General features: G+C 37.7%; 1 protein-coding gene across 2 annotated transcripts in view; it reads left to right on the forward strand.

Moving 5' to 3' along the window:
- nrg3a (neuregulin 3a) overlaps positions 1-24,871 on the forward strand; it is a 327,881-nt gene that overhangs the window by 191,725 nt on the left and 111,285 nt on the right. For both annotated transcript variants that reach the window (XM_084391956.1, XM_084391957.1), the window contains exon 2: positions 16,502-16,631. In XM_084391956.1, the coding sequence (XP_084248082.1) occupies positions 16,502-16,631 (130 nt within the window). The remainder of the gene's footprint in view (positions 1-16,501; positions 16,632-24,871) is intronic.

Raw genomic sequence — 24,871 nt, forward strand, 5'->3', positions numbered from 1 at the left:
AATGATACTTAAATGATATTTAAACAGACTTCCATAGAAATCAGATCTGCTCAATAAGGCAAGATATAATAGTACTTTTTTGTACAATGTGTGTAGAAATGAGACAGAGTACTTTTAGTGTGTGTTTGTGTATTTTTGTTTCTCACATCACAGAGGATTCTCGGCTCTACAAATGACATGCATCCTCAACCCACGAATACATTTAATCAATTTCATCAATATCACGCATGCATGATATATATTTTAGGATGTTCTCCACCTCTTTCCTCTGAAGTTGGAGACCTGGCAGCCCCATGTGAGGGGGTTAATAATAACTCTCAGTGGGGAACACCAACTGTGACCGCCTCCAATTACATCACACAGTACTGTATATGTGTTTGAGTATGTTGCGCACGCAGAAAGAGATTTAGAGATCAAGCTGCAATCAATTTCAATGACTTTTGAAGGGCAGAGGTTAAGTCATAAAAGACAGCACATTCCTGCTATCCATATTTCTTTTGCACACGATTTCCTGTAGCTCAGCATCTCTGTGCATCACAGCCGTACCATCTTTCTTTCGTTCGTTCGTTCATTCATTTATGCATTTGTATATCTCGTAATTATTACTTTATAACATGCAATTGTGAGTTATATAGTTTAGAATAGAAAATTCTTTTAAAATGTTTAATTCTGTGGCGGAAACAAACTTCTATAGTTCCCCTTCTGCTTTCAACTGTATAAAACTTGCCGTCTCTTCTTTGGACACTGTTGTTGTCACAATGTATATACTATTAAACATATTCATACCTATGAAACTTATTTAAACTTCCTATAAAATGCATTACTAAAATGTGTGTAATATATCAAAATATAAGAAGAACTGAAATTATTCTGTTTGTTACAACTCGTGAATGAATCGTGTTGTCACCCTGGGTCACATGACCATAAACGATTAAATTATTTTCTTGAAGTGACCATCTTATGTACCCTTCTCTAACAGACTTCACTTTCATTTGGGACGTCCCAACAAATGGTGCCCGGTTCCTGGCACAAAAGTGCCATTTGGAATTCGCCTTCACTCACTCATTCTGAGGGCCTTTATTCTACATACCTCATGCTTGCTAAAGTTTCTGCATTTTCAGCCTGACAGTTCAACAATACTTCCAAATATGCAATATCACTTCCAGATTTCACTTCTTTTTCAGGCAAAATTGAGTTATGGGTCATGTTTGATCTTTTTTTAGCTTAAACATGGACGTGAATGTAAGGTTTATGAAATTGCATCAGATTAATGACATTAGATTAGATGCATGACAAACATCTCTGATGTCACAGAACTCACCACGCAGCAAACATTTCATGTCCCTACACAGTAGGCATAAATTTGTACCTGTGGCCTGATACGGCACCAGGAAGTGGAGTCTGCTGACTTCGTTTGATCACTTTTGATTTCTCTTTCCTCTTAATTCTCCAAAGAGACTTTTAATTGCTTCATTAACCTTTCTACGGCAGACCATTGGAATTATTTAGAGGTAATTTTTCTCAGGCTTTGCTCACAAAGAGATTTGATGATAGGAATGCTGGGAAAATAAATAGCTTAAATCCCCAGGGGATATGTGGTTTAAAGGGTATGCTGTGTTTGTGCACATTTGAGATGACTCTTTGTGTGTGTGTGTGTGCTTTTTCTTATTTTTCCCCCTTTCTAAACATTTTTCACCCCTCATTTGGCTTTCTCTGTCTCAATTGGCTCCTGTTTTTGCATAGTTTAATGTATATGGAAATAAGTTAAGTATAATTATACTCTGTCTCTATGTCACTCTTCATTTAGCTAACCCATTTTAATCTGTCTGCATTCATGTGTGTTTTAGCATGTGAGCTGTTTGCGTCAATGTGTTCTTTCTTTTTCCATGTGTTAATCAAGGCTCCGCTGTGATAATTATGGAAGTTAGATTGTTATGAAGACAACACACCATTTTGAAACACTTAAACATATTTTTAGCAGTTGGAAAGTGTGTTAATTTGAATTGTAATGATTTCTTTAGGTTTCAAATACGTGATCATCACTGGATGTGTTATACATTTCTAAATTGTCGTGATAACTTGAATTATAATTGTGATAAAATTAGGGGTTTCATAACACTTTAAATAATTAAAGGAACAGTTTGGCTAGTATTCTACAGTACTACAAAATATATTTTTCCATGAAATTGCTGTGTAATTGCTGTTAGACAGAAAAGGAGAGATTAATTGACATCTGTTGCATAATAAACAGTTTTTACTCTCTATTTAAAATAGTGTGCAGAACTTATGTAGAATTCAACTTTGTTGAACAATTTATTTTGAGGACTTTAAGCTGGTCTTACTATTTGACCTACTGTCAACAAAGTCACACCACAATACTGGTGTCCATTTGGACCCGCTCTCCTTTGACACATTATATTTGTTACAGCACTCTGTGCTTCTGTTTTGTCCCCCTATGGATCCCTGTTCAAAAAAGACATCTGTCACAGAGGACATAGGGACTGTTATCAGCTTATAATGGTTATTGACTGCTTGTTATGATTCTAGGCGCAGCTCCGCTCTCTTTAGCCCTGTTTTGTTCTCTGAGCCCTGAACTGCCAGCTGGTACAAAGACAGGCATGCGCTCTTGAGTTCCCTATGGGCTTCCTTTAGGAAAAAAACTCTCTGTAGCTTCTGCACTTAAATCATTCCAGCACCACCATAAAGAAAAGCAGCAGAGGAGAGCTGACGCAACCCACCGTCATATCTCCCAAACACAAAATACACTGTAAAAATTAGTAAAAAAATAAATAAATGCAGCCGTCATTTCTGACCTGATTTAAGTTCATGTACTTCATTATTTTACCTAAATGTCTTGATCTGTCATCATGTGCAGCACTTTGGATGTGGGGACTTTTGATTGATTGGTCACGTTTTTTCTTCTTTTTACAATTTGATTATTTTTACAATTAAAGTCAAAAGAATAAACTTTGCAGTGTAATAGGAAACGGTTTACAATAACACTTGGTACATGAAGCACAGCAAGGGTTATAATCAACTGAACTAACTGATCCTTTTCAAAACAAACTCATCCTGACATCACAAATGTGACAAAATCAATAACAGCTGTGTAAATAACACCGACAAACAGTCAATGTGACTTTTTTTTTTTTTTCTGCCCCACTGCATGTTGGAAAGATAGTGAATGGAACTGAACCACAAAAACATTGTTGTTGTTTAGCCTATTTTTTTCAAAAGTGTATTATTAGAGCACTGCTGTGCTTGCATATCATATTAGAGAGAGAGAGAGAGAGAGAGAGCTTGAATTAACGTTGGCTCTAGATACAAATATTATAGGACATAGCTCTGAAAGATCATTGCTGTAAACAACCCTGAGCGTTTGTGGTGTGTACTGCTCCGGTGTTTTGACGTGCAAATCTCTTTAATCTGTAGAAACGGTAAAATGCCGCAATTATGTCGCGCAGCCGGATGAAATCAAGCCGGGTTCCGGAACCGAACTGTGGTCTGCCATTTGAATACCACTGCCATAATACAGTGGTGTGTCTGTGTTTCTCTGTGTGTGTGTGTGTGTGTCCTATTTTAATACAGGTTCAGTGGTTGAGAATGAGACCGGACACTGAGTGCAGCAGTTTGACAGCACGCTCATTCTTGGAGTTCAGAGGGTGTTTGGGAAAAGTTAGTTAGGGTGAGACAAGTGAGACAAGACAGTGATCATTCAGTGATGGGAAACCCTGTCAAACCATCCTCCAAATCGACTAGAATACTGCAAAACAAGAACACAACAAATGACTTGTTTCCAGAAGAACTTCAGGCTCACTGAACATCTTTTTTAAGGCATGTTGGCAGGAAGTGATGGTACACAGCTGTCGTTCCTAATTCCCCGCCAGCCATGTCCTGTTTCAGGTCTCTGCTTCCTGGGCGCCTTTGTTGTTTTATTCTTTGGTGACTGCTGTCCTTTGCCAGTGTGACGCATAGAAACAGAGGCTCCCTTGTCATAACTAGCAGACAGCATGAATTAAGTGAACCAATGCAGACACACTCCTTACCATTACTTGAAGCATTTATCTTTATTTAGGATGCGTGTTTAATTTTTTCAGATACTGTTGGGAAGGATAGGTGTAATTCTTTATCTGCTCTTGGGATTAGCTTCAGCTCATAATTTAAATTTGAACTTCTGACTAATTTAAGAACTAATTTAAGACTAATTAAGTTTGTTTTGATCACATTTTCTGATAGATTCATAATTCTGTGTAATCAAGCCATTGCATTTAAAGGATTCTGTTTCCCTCACGCAAGAATCAGGCCTCATGAAACTTAGAAAGCTTGAGAGATGTCTGCCTCTATCCAGTCTCTCACACAGAATGAGAGTAGAAAGAAAATCTAATTGAGGAAAAAAATTATTTCATCTCAGTGTTATCAAGAATGAAGCAGCTCATGCTTGAGATTGTTTGTAGTTGTTAAATGGCTTTTCACGTTTAGGGGAAGAGGAGGTTTGGCAGAGGTATTTGGCACTTGCCTCTTGTTTAATAGTTCTGATATAATTTGTTACCTCATTTTGCCCTGACACTGAACTCACTAAGAAAATGAACATAATTAAGGGTCTAGATAACATCTGTATTCTGATTAACCTTGTGATTTAACAAACACTGCCATAGAATCGAGTGCTTTCTTCTGATGTTGTTGTAATGCCATTGTATGACTGTCAGGCCATAAAATATCAATGTAATGGCTTTTATTCTGGACCTTTTAAACGGTACTGTATATAATTTTGAGTGCAGGAACAGAATAAGTGCTAAAGAAATTCTGAAACCTTTCACTCTGCCATGGCTCTCAAATCTTATTCAATTAAATTAAATTCTTGCGCTTTACAGTTTGTCAGTATACACACAATGGCATTTTACATAGCATCAACCCTGGTACAATGCATCTTGACTTGGATATATTGTGAATGTTTGAATGAACATTCATCACTGTATAATGACTTAAAAGTCATTCTGTTCCTCACATAAAGTTATAATGTGAAATCGGAAAACTTGAAATATACCACGAAAGTAGAATGGACTACTTTTACTATACATTTATGGTGTGGACATTATTTCGAAAACAACAGGAAGTCAGAAAATCCCATACGTTTCAATGTTGACACAAGTGTAGTTTAGCAGTGGGTGAACCAATGGAATCCTCCGGAATAAGACCATCAGTGACGTTTTGCTGGTGCAGGATAGAAGGACTGACCTACTTTGCTTTGTATTTGTTTTTACACAAACACCTTCTGAATTTTTAATCACAGCCTACAACCCATTTGTTTTAGGATTTCCTTTTGATCCATAACTTTTATTTCATTGCACTCCATTTGATTTTTCAGTGAATCCAGATTTATCTTGAATTTGTATAGGGAAGGCCATCGGTGCATATCACATTCAAACCAGAGAGATATTAAAATATGTTTTTTGGATGAAAATCCATCTGATAGAGAATCGTAATATTGTACTGCAGGCCTGTTATTGGATTGGTGCTTTTCTGAGAAAAACTAAATCCTTTGAGCTCTTGAGCTCTCTACTGCTCATCCGAGAATGCATCCCATAATGCACTTAAATTGCCTGAACGTTGTTTCCCAATGTTTTTACACATTGGGAAACAACGGTTTTCCTTCAGCAGCAGAGCTTTTTCCTCCCAGTCCTTGTGTTTGCCCGTACAAATCATCATCTAGCACACAACACAGCAAGTACCTCTCCATGTGTCACTTCCTATCCTTAATCAGAAGAGCCCCAGAATGCCTGTCCCACTTTACCCTCGAAAAGAAGGCAGTCCTGGTGCTTACATAACCTGTTAGAAACCGAAATGAATAGAGTGTGAACAGAAAACACATTCTTATTTTCTCAATTTTTCTCTCTCATTGTTCCTTCTTCCATTATCACACACGTTGAGAGACTGAGGTAATAGCAGTAAGTACAGAGCTGTACTTGTCCCAAAAGTAAGAACTTCCTCTTGAGCTTAATTAAGAAATTCACGCTATTGCTCTCATGCGAAGACAGCCAACACAACCATGAGGGGATTCAGGAAGCACTGTGGAGGTGATAAAAATGAAACTCAGTTTCCTCTCAAATTTGTTAGGATGATTTCATCATGTGCCCCTGGCTGACGTCCGCAGACGTCTCGCATGTCGGACACATTGACAGCAGTCATTCTTCCCACGCATGGATGTAAAAACTCTAGCTGCATGTATACGACGGATTCTGTGTACATTTCTATGTGTTTCCAGACTAATAAAGTCCTCTGATTCCTCAACCCAGAGCTTATAGCCCTCCGGAAGGATATGTGCTCAAACAGACAGATTTGTCTGTCATTTTTGATGATGCTTTCGGGAAGGTGAAGAAGTCATTGTGAACGTGTGTTGAAAGATTCCTTAAGGGTGTTGCCTGTTATGAATGGTGACAAGGCCACTGTATTTTGTCCTACCTGGAAATCACAGTGAGATATGCTTTGTGCTGAGAGCAGGAAGAGATAGATTGGTGGAGAGGGATCACAATTGATAGGCTATGCTGTTCTATGTGGCGTCATCTCGCAGCTATATTCCAGGTACGACGTAAGAGGATTTTTAGCAGATTATAGGATGGATTTTTGCTTTTACACAGCTACTGACACTCTGATGTCTTTTAGTCTGATCAAGGCGAGTCTTATACTGTGTGTTTCTCTGGAGAGAAAACTCACAACGGATCAATCTGTAGAAAAAATACCATCAAACGCCCTGAAATATTGATCCTAAAATAAACATCATAGAAACGTCTGGACACTTACCCAGTTCTGAATGGCTGTGTGAAAACAACTAGTGTTCAAACACACTGTGAATGTATGATGCATTACTAATAGTAAAGGCATTTTGTGTGGTTGACTGTTTGTTTGGGAGTAAGTCTCAACCTCAATGTTTGGAAAGAAGTGAATTTTCACCTCCAACTAGGCGTCTGTTTGAATAATCAATGTTGCATTTAGTGAGAGATTCCAGTAAATTGAGTATTGACAGGGTTTCTGAGAACTCGTGAGTCATTACGGTGATATTGAACTTTGAATGATTGCTCATCAACGCATTGTGAGTGAACAAGTGTAAGGTTTTCCGAAATTACAATAAATAAATAATATATGAGTCACTCATATTTGTGAACACACACACACACTACGGTTTAGGTCAGTAATTGAAAAATGGGTCTACTTTTTTTAAATTTTAAAATAAAAGATATTGATGCTTCTATGCAGCAAGGATGCATTATTCCCCCCAAAAATATAAAATAAATAAATACATTTAAAATAAATGCTGTTATTTTGAACTGTTTTCATCAAATAGGCTAATCATGAAAGAAAATAATCACAGTTTTAAAAAAAAAATCGATAATAAGCGATAATAATAAGACATTTTTCTTGAGCACCAAATCAGTATTATGATTTATGAAGGATCATGTGACAATGAAAACTGGAGTAATGGCTGCTGAAAATTTTAACTGTAATAATATCTGACAATATTGTTGGGTTACACTTTATTTCAAAGGTCCACTTTAGACATTCTAATAACTATAAGTAACTTGTCAACTACATGTAAACTTACTCTCACTACAGTATTGGTTGACTCTTAAGATAGGGTTAGGTGTTATGGTTCGGGTAAGTAGAATAAGTTGACGTAGTTGCAAAGTTACTTATAGTAAGTCAAATTTCTATTGAGGGACCATCAAAATAAAGTGTTACCAAATTGCATTAGGCATTAAAAACAATGCTATCCAGGGGGCACAAACAAATTAACGTGACATTGTATTGACTCTTAACAAGGAAAATTGTCTTTTTGGGAGAGTGAAATTACAGCTGGCATACAATTCACTATTTTAACGTTTTGTCTTGATTAACCGTTTGGTGTAATGCACTGGACATTCCCATTATTGGATAGTAGAGAATATTTGATGCTCTCAAAGTGCACTTTATCCAGCAATCTGTGGTTTAATTATCAGGAGTGTTTCCCCTTTAAAAGCTCCCAGTCTCCCAGGCTCACAAAGTGAATTATATGCAGTGCCACCTGTCTCTGTGTGCATAGAGCACATTGTGTGACATTTAGAGAGCACACATCATACTCCAGAGATAGGACATTTTCTTTCAGAGGTGTACAGTTTGGTTTGCTCTTCACTTACAACTGTGTCTATCACAACAGTATCTCAGCATTAGTCACAAACACCACTCACTGCGCTCTTCAAATGAAAGGTGATGTCGTCCTCTTTCAGGGAGGAGATAAATTACGCATTTAGGTTTAGATAAGGGCAACGGGCCTGAGGTCCCAATTCTCACCCACTCCTGAAATACTGGCGGCCAGGATTTCTCTGAATTCGGACACCATTTTGTGTCTAGGTTTGCTTAGTCAGCTCAACAAAGAGTATATTGGTGTGTGAATATGTGCATTTATTCTAATTTGTACCTGGTCTAGTGGGAAAACGTGACTATACATTGTTTTGTGCAATACGTTGCTGCAGTACCAGTAAAGAAACCATTTATTTATTTTATCTACTGCAAAAAAAAAACACCTTCCATTTGCCAAAAGAAATTAAATAAAGGACTGGACTGTGGAAGATTGGAGCCATGTTCTGCAATCCGACGAGTCGAAATTTAACAACCTATATCACTGGATGGTGCCAGGTATGTTCGTAGGAGATGACTGGTGTGTTTTAATACCAAATGCATGCATGGCGCCATTAGGCACGGCAGGGGAAACATTGGTATTGGAGACGCAAGTCTGCAGCAGGTGTTGGAAGGATGTCGGCCCAATACTTGAAGATTCTGCTGAACACAATATAGCCAATCTATGTGGAGAGCAAATGTGTAATTTCCAACATGACAATGATCCCAAACACACTGTGCATGCAACAAAGTTTCCTGCAATGAAAGTGCTTATGCTCAGCATTTTGAAGTCTTTAAGTGGCCTCCTCAGTCCCCTGACCTTAAAGCCATTGAAAACCTTTGGTAAATTATACACCTGAATTGTGATAAGTCATGCAGGTCTTCCAATGAAGCTCAATATTGGGACGAACTTTGCAGGTTTTTTTACCTTAACTGAACAGCTTCGGAGTCATTGGAATGATTAAATGACTGTTTTCGGGTTGAATGGTGGTCTTCTCGCACCCCCCGCCTTTGAGCAGAAAAACCACCCTTGCAACTTTGGGGCGGCGGGCTTCAGCATCAGGAAGTATCACGTGATATCAGGTCTCGCGATGTAACGAATTGCTTTACGGCACTGCACACATACACTATATAAACATGTATACGCTAACCTTCTGTGTATCATACATACCTCAGTGGACATGGCTCTGTGCGTTCGCCGGCTTCTTTGAAAACAAATGCACATGACAGGAGGGAGAAGATGGGAGGGGGGCGAGTCGCCAACGAGTTTTGACGACAGTGTTGTCAAATATCTATTCCGAAGCTGTAGGGGGAGCTCTATTGAGAAACCCGCGAGCAAAAAGCGAGAAACTGCATTACTGCACAAAACTGCATAGCGCTGCTTTAAGCAGGTTTGGAAAAAAAATGTTTTTTATAAATATTTACCCGGAAACTGCAGCGATTTATACCTGGGGTTACATATTTCTGTCTTTGCAAAAATGTATGTTGTCAACCTTTTCTCATGAGAGGTTGTCTAATTCTGTGCTTTATGATGAAAGCCTAGTGTGACAAAGCCAGCAGATAAAATAGACAGAAACGCTGTAAGTGGGACAGAGAGAGAGAGAGAGAGGACTGAAAGGTTGAGGTCCCAACAGCTTTGTTTTCATCCTGGCACCTATAGATGAGTGCTTTATACACTCTCTGGCTTGTCTGTTTGTTAAAGATGCTAATGCTCTTCAGCTGTGGGACTGGAGTTGTGGATATTTACCCCAAATGCTAATCAAGACAGAACATGCTGTTAGAACTGGACCAGGTCCAGGAGAGCATGGCATGGATGGATGAATGGACAGAGAGCGAGTGATAGGGGATAGAATGCATGAAAAGAGGGTTATGTTTAGACTGGATGAACGCCAGCTCTGAGTTCTAGAGAGTTAGAGAAACACAGAGAGAGAGCAGGCATTTGAGATGCACTGTGGAAAAAAAGGGTGTTTTCATAATGCACAGAGAGATCCATTTTCTTGTCCAACAGCAGCTGGACACACAAGACTGTCTGCCCACAAAGAGCTGATGGCTGGAGCTATTGAGATGCCAGCCAAAGTAACATAAGACTCTTTATGTTATAAAAGATCACATTAGCAGTGGCTAATTCTCCTCACATAAGAGTTCTCTCTTTTCAGACGTGCAGACGCTCCACGTGTCATGCAAGACGTTTGTCAGTTTAATCAGCGCGTGTTGAAGTCCTCCGTCACAGCAGAGACTTCGACTGCCATTCCAAACATCTGCAATGCAGCAGTGCACAGCACACACCCGACTCACAGCAGCCATTGTGAGTGAGAGTGTGTGCAGAGGAGATAGACGCCATTTCTAGGCATTGGGTGATGTTAAAGCAATAAGCCACAAGAGGCTTTGCATTACAGTGATTTTATGACGGATAGAGATGTTATTAGCATTGACGCAAAACGTGATAAAATCACCGTAACTCACAGACTCGCGTGGGTTATAGTTTTATTTACAGCCGGCAGCAACAGTATGATAACAGAAACCAATTCTGAACAGTGTACATAATGATCAGAATTATCTGCGATTATACTAGAGTAACTGTAGGTTGTTTGCAGTTTCCAGGCAACATAGCCACTTGACGCACTAATATTAATTAGTGTATTAATATAGATAAAATTTGAATGACCTAGTGCGGTTTTTACAAGGTCATTGTCTCTTACTAAAGATAAAAATAAAATATCGAAAGATGATGATAATAATAATAATAATGATAATATCTTTGCACATCCAATCAATAGTGATATTTTACAATAATATTATATTTATGTTAAATATGATTATGTCACAACTAAGGTGTGAAAAAGAGATTCGAGTCTATATACAATGAGAATGCGAAGAGAACAGGGTTCTTTTTTACTCTCTTAAAAAGTAACTCTTTCTGTTGGCAGTGCAGGATTAGGGGAAAAAATGACAAGTCATTGCTTGGTAATTTTGTAATTTTTGTGCACACTGTTGTGGTTTCAATGTGTTTTTGTTGCTTTTAGCAACAACATGAGATGCATCTATCACATTGTGGTTCAAGTCAAATTCACAAGATTGGTCAAAATAATCACAATATTCTTTTTGGCCAAATCACGTTTGGAGCCATAATTTTTAGGAATATAATGCCCCCCCTCCTCTCTCTCTCTCTCTCTCTCTCTCTCTCTCTCTGTGTTGGTAACATAGCTCTGTATCCTTTGGTTTATCAGCTTTTTCCTGCATGCCGTCCATCGATCGCCTTTACTCCACTGCATGACTGCAATTGATCGGAATATACAGCAGGAAGTGTGCTTCACCACAGGGCTACACGCAGACACGGACACACAGTGATACATATGTACCACACTGGTGGTATTTATGCCTGATAGGATGCTGGGTGCTTAACAGATATTATTGTGAAGATAAATGATGTTGCATAAGAGGAGGGAGTAAAGGAGACTTGCTATCTTTATTGAATAACTCTGAGTGAGGCCGCTATCATCAGTCCTACATCATACTGTGTGCTGATATGTGTATCAGGCTCCTGGGTGTGGCTACAGGTACTATACAAGATAAGGCAGAACATTCATATCTCTGGTAACAGTGAGAGGATCCTTTCACATACTGTAGCAGCTACAATTTATTTATTTTTTGTGTGGGGGTGGGTGGGAGGGGGCTGGGGGGGGGGGGGGGGTGATGTGGTCGGTGTGTGTTTAAAGTAGAAACTGTGATGATCCCCTTGTAAGGAACCCCTTCCTAAAAAATAAAGGCATGCAGCTATACATTTTCTTGTATAAAATCCATAAAATCCCAAAATGTTTTATTATTTTAATTAAATTATTATTCCCAGATATAATAATTAGGCTTTGTACTAAAAAACAATGTTAAATTATTATCAGATTTTTTTTTTATTTTTTTTTTTTTATACATCATGCAGATTTTTTTTCTTCTTACTAATAAAAATGATTTTGTCTATAGAATACCATGGTTATAATTTCTCTAATTTCCATGGTCTTAATTATTATTATCAAATATGTTAATTGTATTTCATTAACAAGTGCATATTAAAATGTCATTTTAGTCATATTTTACAGACCCCCCTAGCGCCCCCTGGTGAGGATAATCTAGATATTATAGAACAAATAGTTTTGTAAGAATATGATTATGAGTGTTTGAGATGGTATTAAAATCTTTTGTGACTTTTGTGATTTAACGTTGGGATTTTGGAAAATCGGAGAACTGCCGGGATCTCTTCTGAAACCAAGAAACGAGAGATTATTATTATTAATTGTTGTTACAAGTACTTTTTTTCCCCTCAGGACAAACATGTGAGGGGCAGGAGACTTCAGCAAGTCTCCATTTAATCTCATTGCTGTCTCAGATAAATAAATAAAAAGTTCTCATTTATGATTTTTCCTTCCTATTAGAAAAATTTTTACCAGATTCCATTGCTTGCTGTATTGTTTTCCACTGAATGCCTCTTCCTCCTGTCACATCCATCATTCCTGACACTTATTCCCAGTGTTTTTTTTTCCTATTGGCCCTGCTCTGTTCTTGCACCTTGCTGCAGACCAGAACATTGTGCTGCAGGGGGACTTGAGGGTCGTTGTAAATGACTGGCCAGAGAAACAAAGCCCTGAGCTTGTCAGCCAACAGAGGGACCACAGGCACCGACCGGCCTGCTGAACTAATGGCGTGGGAGGTGGTCTTCTTTCGGTGACAAGAAATTGCCATTGACCTCTGCATTTAGATGAGAAACAGAGGGAGAGAGATGGGTGTGATAGTAAGACAGACAGAAAGAGATTGTCAGTATTGTCTGACATTTCTTAACAACAAGTGCTCTGTAATGAGGGAATTCAAATCTATGAGGTCAAGGCCAGTGGAGCTTAGCTATTCACTACATCACATCTATGATAAAACAAATTATTGAAGCCTCAGCTTGTAAACTGTGATCTTTTTTTGAAAAGATTTGTATCAGTGAATCTCCGCTGCTGGGTTGCTGAAGCTCCGTCAGAGAATTGACATTTCGCCAGAAATGAGTATTCATAGATAAGCAGCTATTTTGTTGACTTGCTTCTCTGATATCACAAGCTTTTGATGCATTCGTTCAGAACCAGAAGATCTAGTGGCTCAGCTTTACAAAGCACTGGACTGGACACTGAAAGAGACTCATGGATACTAAGTTACATACAAGTTACTTACAGAATACCTTAGCTGTTGTTCAAAGCCTTACACTGCGTTTACACTAGATCTTACAACGATTATGCTTACTATTTTCAATGCTTCAAATGGTGTTCTTGTAACTGGTAAAGATCATAAATGGTTTAAACAAAATTTGCCCCTCACCTGGATAGATATTTGCCCCCTACCTGATTTTGCTGTGCATATGGGCATACTGTTGATTCAAAAATATGATACTTTTCAATGTTATATATATGATACTTTTCAATATATAATGTATAAGTAAAAGCAAGTGTATATTGAAGTTTAGTCTTGTGACAATTTTTGGGGGGTTCAGTTCTAATTTGACATTAAGTAATTTTATTTAAAGGGATACGGTGAGTAAATGATTGAGATTTTTGGAAGACCTATCCCTTTAAGCCATCATTTCAGTGAGACACATAAATCGTCAGCTAACTCTGAGAGTGTTGTCCGCACTGTCTGTCCCCTGTGTGTATTGCTGCTTCTGTGCTAATCGATTCTCTGTGACCTTCACTGTATGTCAAGCCGCCAGGCACTCTGGGGGAATGTCACATCTGAGAGACGGCATCGGTGCTTGGCCCTGGGGAACCCCATCCTTTAACACCCCACACCTGCCTCGGCCCACGGAAACAAACTAAGACAGAGGGGATGTCAGGGTCTGAGTAGATTTCCAATCTCTTAGACACTTGGCCCTATCTCACCTCCTGACAGAGGAAACTGACAGTCTGGAGGAAACCAGCCCCACTGTGAATCTCAAGGAAAGGACTCAGTAATGAGGCTGATGGGCTACTAAGCAGTTATCAATATCATCAGTGTTCTGAAGGATGACTAATAGAGATCTTGTCCACTGCTCAACCCTTTTTGCTTTGAACACAAAGCACAAGCGCTTTGCATTGATTTCGACAGCAGTTTGTCAAAAGGTCTGGCAATGCACCCAGATGCAATTATTGAAAAATATAAAAACATTTCGTTCTATCACCTGGCACCCTGAACGCATGTCAAATTAGCCTCAGAAAACCTGGTGAATATTTTGAAAATTAATGAACATGAATACATCACCCACAGCTGATACTCAGACTAAAGTTATTAGTGACTGCAAAAGAATCTTGCAAAATTAACGTTGATTTTGTTAATTATTTATTTATATATTACAATTATATAAAGAATGCAATTAATCATGCTCTTTGACCCATACACAACTTAATAAGGATTCAATAATAAAATTCAATCTCCAACGTCATTATCTGCAATTAACCAAATATTGATATTTTGTAATCAAATTGTTTAATTGACACATACAAGGATAATTTGAATGAATGCAAACAAACAAGCCGAGTCAAGTTGTACTGTATAGCCAAGTCATTTGTAATGCACTTTTCACATTGTTCAAAGGTTCTTTACAAAAAAAAAAACATGATGCTAATGTTTATAATATCTTGATGCCTTGCATTTAGCAGAACAGAGCTGGGTGATAATATAGTTCTATGACAATATAAAGAATCAAATAGTTAAGATTTGCTGTTTAGTATTGCTTTATACTGCATGCATGTGGATAAAGTTGGATGTATTATACATCCAATTTTAGATATATTTCTAGGAAATATTTAGTTAACATTTGCAACTATAATCAAGCAGTTGAGATTAGCTATATATTGCTTTGTCAATGTACTGTATGCGGGAGAAATTGGACATCCTATATATACAGCTTTATATCTCTGAACAATTTTATAGTTTACATTTTGCAATGGTATAAACAATCAAGCAGTTGAGATTTACTATGTAATATATATATATATAACTTGTTGTGAGTGTACTGTATGTAGGCTATGTGGCTAAGGTTGAATAAACCTACAGTAGTGGTAGGTTGGGTTAATGGATTCTTTATATGGTGATATTGAGAATTATGAAACCTGGACGTTTTTGTTCAAATCAGAGTTAAAATTGTGATCATATCGCCCAACTTTAAGCAGTTTAAATGAGGAGTTAATTGTAATTGAAATTGGACATACTGTAATACTTATACATAACACATAACACATCTTAATATCTTTTCCATATAGAAAATAATTTTGTGTAATTGACCATGTCCTTACATTTTGTTATGTCTTGTTTGTTCATTTTACGTGGCAACCTTTGTCCACCTAACCATTGTCCCTCTCTCAGTTTATGGTCTGTATTCATGGCAAGCATTCAAATGCTTTTTATTTCCAGTTTATTTAAAATTGTTGTCAGTCAAAGCCTCTCAGGCATATTATTAGTTCTGTTTACAGATTTTCAGCAGGTACGCTTGCACACGTGGTGAGGACTGTAATAAGTGCAAGGTTACCTTATTATGTTGGCTTTAGCAAAGTGAACTTGGCATCATTAATCACAATGAAGTCTTTTCCCAAAGAGTAGACTCCTGTATTAATTCTAAGAAGCCAGAGAGAGTGATTACTTCATTGTTATCATCGATCATCTTTCAGTAATGGATCAGGAGCAAACCAAATTCATGCACACTGTACAACAGGCCCTTCCCTGTCAGTTACAACTACATAGTAACAAGGATAAATTTGGTTACTTGTTTCAGAGAGGTATGAGGCCTCTTGCATTATCTGGTGGTTATGTGGTAATCTTTGATATCACTTTTGTTGTGGCCATCTAAGGAGATGTCTTAGATTATAAAGTATTGTGGAAGGGGAAGTGTTGAAAGCTATTGATTTTAATGGTCATGAAATACTCTGCCAAAAGACTTCAGAGCCTCATGTACCACTTCTTGGCAATGCTTAAAATGGTGTAATCTGAATAGAAAGCTGATAGATTGTGTTCAAAAACCTCTAGTAAACTTTTAAATTGCAATGTACTGTAGTCCAATGCCATTATATTCTAAGAACATAAATGTAGGCCTAATAGAGGATCGTTATGCTTGTAAACATTTAAATGATAACAGAATTAGAATTTTTGGGTGAACAAACTCTTCACTCACCCCTCATGTCATTGCAAACCTATATGACTTTCTTTCTTTTGAGACAAAAAAGGTGGGACATTTTAAAGTTTAACTTTGGATAAATAAATAAATAAAAACGCTCTCCTAACCTTTTACTCCCCTAGCTGACATATTTGTCCTCTTAATCTGTTACATGACGTAATTTTCCTTTTCTTCTTTATCCTTCAGCGTCACCAACTCTTCCGCCTTTGAAATCGGAGCATTTCAAACCATGTCAGGAGAAAGACCTGGCCTATTGCCTGAATGACGGGGAGTGCTTTGTCATCGAGACCCTGAGTGGCCCACACAAACACTGCAGGTATGACTGCACTTCCTGTTTATGTATTGGAGGGAAAGGTTTGCTCAAGAAATAAATGCAATCACTATGGATGGGAGGCTCTATACTGTTTCAGAGCAATGACAATTCCATATCCCACTTTCGGAGAGAGTGATCCTTCTGGAAATATGTCAGTAAATCTCTCTCTCTCTCTCTCTCTCTCTCTGTGCGCATGTGCGGGCGTTTGTTGAGTGGAGTGAGTGGTGTGGTGAGTGTGTGGTTTTTTTTGTGCCCGCTGTGGCTTTAAAAATACTTTTTTCTCCCCCTTTTTTGTGTTTTTTGTTTTGTTTGTTTTGTTTGTTTTTGTTGTTTGTTGTGATTAGCAGAGAAACCTAACTGAGCGCCTGCCTAAACCAGTCTTCGTACTGGGAAGCATGGCGACTCAAGGAGTTAATGTTCTCGATTCACTCACGCGGCGCCACGGTGTGAAGGTGGTGGCTGCGGGGAGTGTGGAGGAGTGTAGTGTGGCGGTCGGTGATGTAGTGGGTCATGAATGTGTGTTAGCGGCGTCCAAAATGAATAATTCAATTGTACTGTTCTTAAATACTGTAGAGAAAGCGAATGAAGTCGTTGGAAAGGGAATAAACATACGTGGTTTATTTACTCCAGTATTACCTCTTTCTACTCCCGCTAAAAAAGTCACCATTTCAAATGTACCCCCCTTTATTAAAGATGAGATGTTGATGAAGGAATTGTCACGCTTTGGCAAACTGATTGCTCCTATAAAAAAGATCGCTATAGGATGTAAATCGGGGTTAGTGAAACATGTTGTGTCGTTCAGGCGTTTCACGTACATGATTCTGAACGGAAATAGAACTGATCTTGACGTAAATTTTAAATTTAAAGTGGATGATTTTGATTACACCGTTTTTGTAACTACAGACACGATGAGGTGTTTTGGTTGCGGAAAGTCTGGTCACTTGATCCGCGGGTGTCCGGAAAACAGCGCTCATCATAGTGGGCAGAATGATGGTGAAAAAGGTAACGCTGAGCAGAATGGAGACGGCGAAGTCGCCAGTACTTCCAATGCGCCGAATTCTAGTGGTCCAAAAATAGTGTCTGTAGAAAAAAATGTTGAATCTGAGTTAACTAGACAAAGCGTTGAAATTGATGAAAGAAACGCAAATAAATCCGAAATTGTAACCTGTGAGAGAGTTGAAAGCAACAGTAGTGATTGTGGAGAAGCTCTTGGTAACACACAAACGAGGTTAAATCAGTTTTCTGATACTGAGTCACAAGTGGAGAGTGTAATTCAAAATGAGGATACATTAATGGATATGGATCAGGTTGTTTTTAAAACACCTCTGAAGAGGAAAAAAATTGGCAAGAGCATGGTTTTGAAACAGGTTAGAAAGAATCAAGAAGAGAATAAAGTGGACAATGTAAGCAGTGAGAGTGAGTGCTCTGATTCTAGTGGCTCCGTTTGTTCTCAATCCAGTTGGTCATGTCTTGAATATGGAGTAGATGAGATCAAAAAATTCTTGAAAGTGACCAAAAATATGAGAGGAGTGAAAGTTGATGATTATTTTCCAGATCTCAGAAGACTTCTGGAAAATATTAAGTGTTTAATGAGTGAAGGAAGATTTGCAGATAAAGAAGTATATCGTTTAAAAAAAATCGTTACAAAAATTCAACTCCAATTGAATAATGATGATGAGATGGTTTAGTATTCATGCCCTTATTGGATGTATTGCTCTCTGTGCTGTAGTTTCTTTTTCATTTTTATTTATGAGTGACATTCGCATTGCGTCTTTAAATGTGAATGGGGCTAGAGATTGCAGAAAGAGAGCTCAGATATATGAAGTAGCGAAACAGAATAAAATTGATGTCCTGTTTCTACAGGAGACACATAGTGACGTGAACATTGCTGTTGAATGGGCTAAGGAATGGGGAGGTCTTCTTTTTCTGAGCCATAATACTTCACTCAGTGGAGGAGTTGCAGTTCTGTTTAATAAAAACTTTTCTCCCTCATCTTGTTCAGTAGAGGAGATTGTAAAAGGTAGATTGTTAAAGATAAAAGCTCAATTTGAAGATCATGTTTTTGTTTTCATTTGTGTATATGCACCAACCTCACAGATGGAAAGAATGTTGTTTTTAGATCAATTGAATACAGTAATAGAAAAATGTGATAATGAAGAATTTTTGGTTGTGGGAGGAGATTTTAATTGTGTCGAAAGAAATATAGATAGGAATCATGTAGAACCACATATGGCTTCACGCCGAAAACTGATACAAATGATAGAAGGGAATGAGCTTTGTGATGTATGGAGAAATTTTAATCATGATGTTAAACAATACACATGGACTCATGCTCGTGAAAATGTGTTGTCAATGGCACGATTAGATAGATTTTATGTTTTCAAACATCATCTTAGTTTTTTTGTAAATGGCTCAATTCTTCCAGTAGGTTTCTCTGATCATAGTTTGGTTGTGTGTAGAATGATTGTTAGTTCTGTTAAATTAAGTAGTTCTTATTGGCATTTTAATGTGACATTGTTGTCAGATTTACAGTTTAAAGATGTTTTTAGTTTTTTTTGGGAGTCTTTTAGAGAACAAAAAGATCAATTTCCCTCTTTACAGGAATGGTGGGACATTGGGAAAGTAAATATTAGGCAACTATGTCAACAATATACTCTAAATGTCACAAGAGTTTTAACTCAGTCTATAAAGAAGTTAGAAGAGGAAATTATAGAGATTCAAGTTTTAATTCAAGAAACAGGAAATCAAGACCATTTAGATTCTCTTTTCATGAAAAAATCAGCCTTGTCTGAATTCTATAAAAGAAAGGCACAAGGGGCATTGGTCAGATCACGTTTCCAGGATGTAGGGCAGATGGATGTTCCATCAAAGTTTTTTTTCGGATTAGAAAAAAAGAATGGTCAAAGACGGTATATTCAGAATTTAAGGTCTGAAGCTGGGGTTCTGTTATCAGACCCAGTCGAAATGAGGAAAAGAGCAGTAACATTTTATAAAAATCTTTATAGTTCTGATCATAGGATAGATCAAGATATTGATGGTTGTTTCTTTGAAGATCTGCCAAAATTATCAGAAAGTGCCAATGCAAAACTTAGTGAAGATATAACTTTAATTGAACTGTATGAAGCTCTCCAGAGTACGCAAAACGGGAAAGTTCCAGGGTTAGATGGGATTCCCTTTGAATTCTATAAAGCATACTGGAGCATTATAGGAGAAGACTTGCTTGCAGTTCTTAGTGATAGTTTGGTCTGTGGTTTTTTACCACTTAGTAGTCGGAGAGCAGTTCTTACACTCCTCCCAAAGAAAGGAGATTTGAGTGATATTAAAAATTGGAGACCTGTGTCTTTACTGTGCTCTGACTACAAAATTCTGTCTAAGGTATTGGCGATTAGATTAGGGAAAGTTTTAGATGATATAATTAGTCCTGACCAATCCTATTGTGTGCCTGGAAGATCTATATTTGATAATATTTTTTTAATCCGAGATTTGATGGATTTTTCAAAGATTTGTGGTGTTAATTTTGGCTTGATTTCCATTGATCAGGAAAAGGCATTTGACCGTGTAGAGCATGATTATTTATGGAAGACTCTAGATGCCTTTGGTTTTAATTTGGATTTCAAAGGCTATATTAAAGTATTATATAATGACATTGAGAGTATGTTGAAATTTAATGGTGGCTTGTGTTTTCCTTTTAAAGTTCAGCGTGGAGTGAGGCAAGGTTGTTCATTATCAGGTATGCTCTATACATTGGCAATAGAACCACTTTTGCAAAGATTGAGAAGGGTAATGAAAGGCCTCTCATTGAAGAGATGTGAAAGTACTTTTGTTTTATCAGCTTATGCTGATGATGTTGTTGTAATTGTAAAAGAGCAAAATGATGTGAACCTTTTAATGAAAACTTTGGATGATTTTGAAATGGTATCAGCTGCAAGAGTGAATTGGTCAAAAAGCGAAGCTATTTTGGTGGGAGAGCGGACAACAGTGCCCCCCAAACTCCCTGGTGGTCTGATATGGAAAAAAGATGGGTTAAAGTATTTGGGAGTTTATTTGGGGGACGAGTCTTTTCAATTAAAAAATTGGGAAGGGATGATAGAGAAAATAAAGGGCCGCTTGGATAAATGGAAGTGGATTAAGAAAATATTGTCCTATAGGGGTCGAACCCTTATTATTAATAACCTTGTTGCTTCATCTCTTTGGCATCGACTGACTTGTGTTGACCCACCACTACTCTTTCTTGCCAAGATACAATCGATGTTGATAGACTTCTTCTGGGATAAGATGCACTGGGTGATCCATAACATCTTGTACTTACCAACGGAAGAAGGTGGACAAGAACTTGTGCATCTACAAAGTAGGACAGCAACATTTCGTGCACAGTTTATACAACGTTTCCTGACAGGCCCAGAGTCTGTAAGTTGGAGACCAGTGGCAAGTGCTATTTTAAAAACTGCTGCAGGTATAACTTTGGACAAATCCTTATTTTTATTGGATCCAAAAACTTTAAATGTGGAGAAATTTCCAGTTTTTTATCGGAATCTTTTTAAACTCCAAAGGATGAGCAATCCCACATCATTGTATTGGCTTTTGGAAGAGCCTTTGCTTTATGGTGCAAGACTGGACATTACTAATGCATCTGTGTCACTGACAGAAGCCTTTGTAAAGGCTAAAGTGGTGACTCTTCGTCAATTAATGAGTCTGGCAGGACCAGATTTTGTTGAAGTGGATGCGGTGGCTACACAATTGGGGTTTAGATCCACTCGAGTGGTTGAGAAACTATTACGGAAGTTACAGACTATCCTTACAGTGGAAGAGACCGATTTACTCAAGAAACATTGTGAGGGAGAAATTACTCCCAATGATAAAGATTTTTTTCCAAGGTTGATGGTTTCACCTAATTTAGAGGAGGAAGGTGGAATTTTTCTGGAAGTAGAAAAAGTAGTGGTCATGGACTTTGAAGAAGTGAATGGCAAGAAATTGTATAAGTCATGTGTGAAATGTTTTAATAAAAAAGCATTAAATGGAAAAACTGATACACCTTGGCGAATTGTGTTAGGTTTGGATGATGTTTTTAAGCCAAATTGGAGAACTTTTTACAAGCCACCATTGAATAAGAAAATTGGAGATTTGCAGTGGAGGATTTTACATTGTATTATTGCTGTAAATGCTTTTATATCTGTGTTGAATCCTGATGTAGGTCATGAATGCCCATTTTGCTCACAAAGAGAGACTGTGTTTCATGTTTTTATGAGTTGTTATAGACTTAAACCTTTATTTGAAGGTTTACAAAATTTGTTTAAGTCTTTTGATGAAGATTTTTCAATGCAAGCTTTTATTTTTGGTGTTAAATATACAAAGAGACGACAGAGAGAGTGTCAGTTGTTAAATTTTGTTTTGGGCAAAAGTAAAATGGCAATATACATGAGTCGGAAAGATAAAATTGAAAAAAATCTGGAATTTGATCTGGTGTCTATGTTTGGTGCCATGGTGAAGTCAAGAATTTTGATTGATTTTAGGTTTTATAAAGCTACTTCATGTCTTGCCATGTTTGAGGATGTTTGGTGTTATGGAGGGGCTTTGTGCTCTGTTGTAGATGACAATCTTTATTTTACTCAATTTATGTAATTTATTTTAAATAGTTTGTTTTTAATGTTTTAAAACACTTAATTTGTAATAAAGGTGTTTTCAAATTCAATTCTCTCTCTCTCTCTCTCTCTCTCTCTCTCTCTCTCTCTCTCTCTCTCTCTCTCTCTCTCTCTCTCTCTCTCTCTCTCTCTCTCTCTCTCTCTCTCTCTCTCTCTCTCTCTCCCCCCTCTTCCACATCCTTTTTCTACTCTTGTGTCTTATTGGCCTCCTCTCTGGGACTCTCGCTGTTGCATGAAGCTCTTAGTCATGCTAACGATGACAGCTTTGTCATAGCCTGAGAGCTGTCTAAGGTCCCTTCTCTGCTAATTAAAAGTGGCACTTTGCAGAAGTTCATTAGAGGCTTGTTTTGGATCTGCAGGCTTTTTTTCAAGGTTGAAAATAGGATTCACAAAATGGAGGCAGAGAATTTCTGACACTGATGTGTTCACCTTTTGTACGAAGCATGAGCACAATTTCAAATAGCATTTCCTGGATGTGAGGGTTCACTGCCGTAAGTTTTGCATGAGCAGTCTTTTTTTTCCTCATTTGCCTAATGGAACACGGAGACATTGCATGTTTGGAACTTAAGAGCCAAGAAGAAGCAGAAGCCAAGTGTCCTCATTTTAATCAGTGGTAATTGGTGTTGTTTTAGGTGGCCCATTTATTTGACTGAAGCTAAGCTAGTTCAAATGTTCTGGCTCTGATTAATTCCCAGAACACTCTTCCCTCCCAACTTAAAGCCAAGGACATCCATGCATCTGTCTGTTCCTCAAAGCAAGGTTTTGATGCTCTCAAAGGATCAATTCACTGGAGAATGTGGATTCTATTGAAAGAATAAAGCTACTAAATCCATTTGCATTGCAGCAGTTTTCAGGGCATTTTAATCATCCACAAAAAGCTATACAGTATAGTTTGTGCTGAATGCCACTCTTTGTTGATAATTCAAGTAGTTTGAATGCATGAATGGTTTATGGTTATATAGAACTGAGCTTTTAGCCTTCAAAATGACTGAAACAGGAAGTGACAAGCACTGAGTTGTGCTATAAGATATGTTTGGACTCCTATATCAACAGTATTGAAGCTTTGTGCTACTTTAGATGTTTTTTTCTTGGCTGCCTTTTTCCGACTGCCCTTTTTAGTTGAGTCTTGCACAGTCTGGCAGTGTAGGTTTTTTTTTGGATGTACAGGGCTGCACCAAGAATGCAGTTTATGTAACCCATAATGCAATTTACATTGGATGGTTATGTTGCATTTTACATTTACTGGCTCTCATTGAGCACAAAGCATTATGCTTGAAGTAAGCAACCAGTCACTTTCACTCATCAATTTGCTTAAGTGCTATAAGTGTAAGGGTATCATTGTGCTCAAAGATCTAAAAGCTAAGCTAAGTATCATGTACAGACAGTGTGCTCCAACCATGTATGAGTCTATGGCTCGACTGGCTACCATGGTCCACAATTAACACCCACCAAGCATCAAATTCAAGAAAAAAGTGGCTTTGGTGAGTATGGAACATGGTACTCTGCACTTGGCTAGTAACGTTATAATGAATTTTATTTTGATTTAGATTTTTTTTGGAATCACTACATGTCCTAATGCCCAAGTATAGTGATGGGGACACTATACTGTAACAAGCACCTTCCTTCGGATGAGACGTTAAACCGAGATCCTGACTCTCTGTGGTCATTAAAAATCCCAAGATGTCCTTCATAAAAAGAGTAGGGGTTTAACCCTGGCATCCTGGCCAAATTTGCCCATTGGCCTCGGCCTATCATCGTGGCCTCCTAATCATCCCCATATATATATATATATATATATATATATACTGATTGGCTTCATCACTCTGTGTCCTCTCCACCAATAAGCTGGTGTGTGGTGAGCGTTCTGGCGCAATATGGCTGCTGTCGCATCATCCAGGTGGATGCTGCACATTGGTGGTGGTGGAGGAGATTCCCTCCTTCCATATGTAAAGCGCTTTGAGTGCAGAGAAAAGCGCTAAATGAATGTATTTTTACATTTATAATGTAAAATATAATATATAGTATAATTTTACTTTATAATGAACCTACATCTTTCTAGTTATGCCAAGTTATGTCTAGTTATTTTTGAGGACAATCTGAGGGCCTTGAACTCAAAAAGGTTTAGATCCACTGGTCTAAAAAAACCCATATATATATATATTATGGTCAGACCCTCACTGATGACATTGACAATTCAAATCAAACCGTATTTTATCTTTTAATTTATTGGTTATTACATTTTTTATTACATTTTTTTAATGACGAAAATGTGGCAGAAATTTGGAAGCTAAATTTTGTGTATTGGGTGTAATAGAATATGCTTTAATATTGAAAAATACATAATTTTGTTCACATGTTGTACACTATTGTAGCTCCTCTCTGCCCAGTCTTTCTAAAACCTGTCAATTTCTACAAAGCCCCTCCTTCTGAAATATTTATTTAGTTAGCCTACCTAAACAACATAGACAAAACAGGAGTGTTTGGGGTTAGCCAGAGTTTAGTAGACAGATGGAAAGAGAGAGAGAGTCACTCTCTCTTAAAATAGGAACAAGGTGGCAACCGATAGATGCTGATCACTACGAGGCGAACAACTGATTAAAATAT

The sequence above is a fragment of the Rutilus rutilus genome (genome assembly GCF_951802725.1).
Source record: "Rutilus rutilus genome assembly, chromosome: 20".
Taxonomy (NCBI): Eukaryota; Metazoa; Chordata; class Actinopteri; order Cypriniformes; family Leuciscidae; genus Rutilus; species Rutilus rutilus.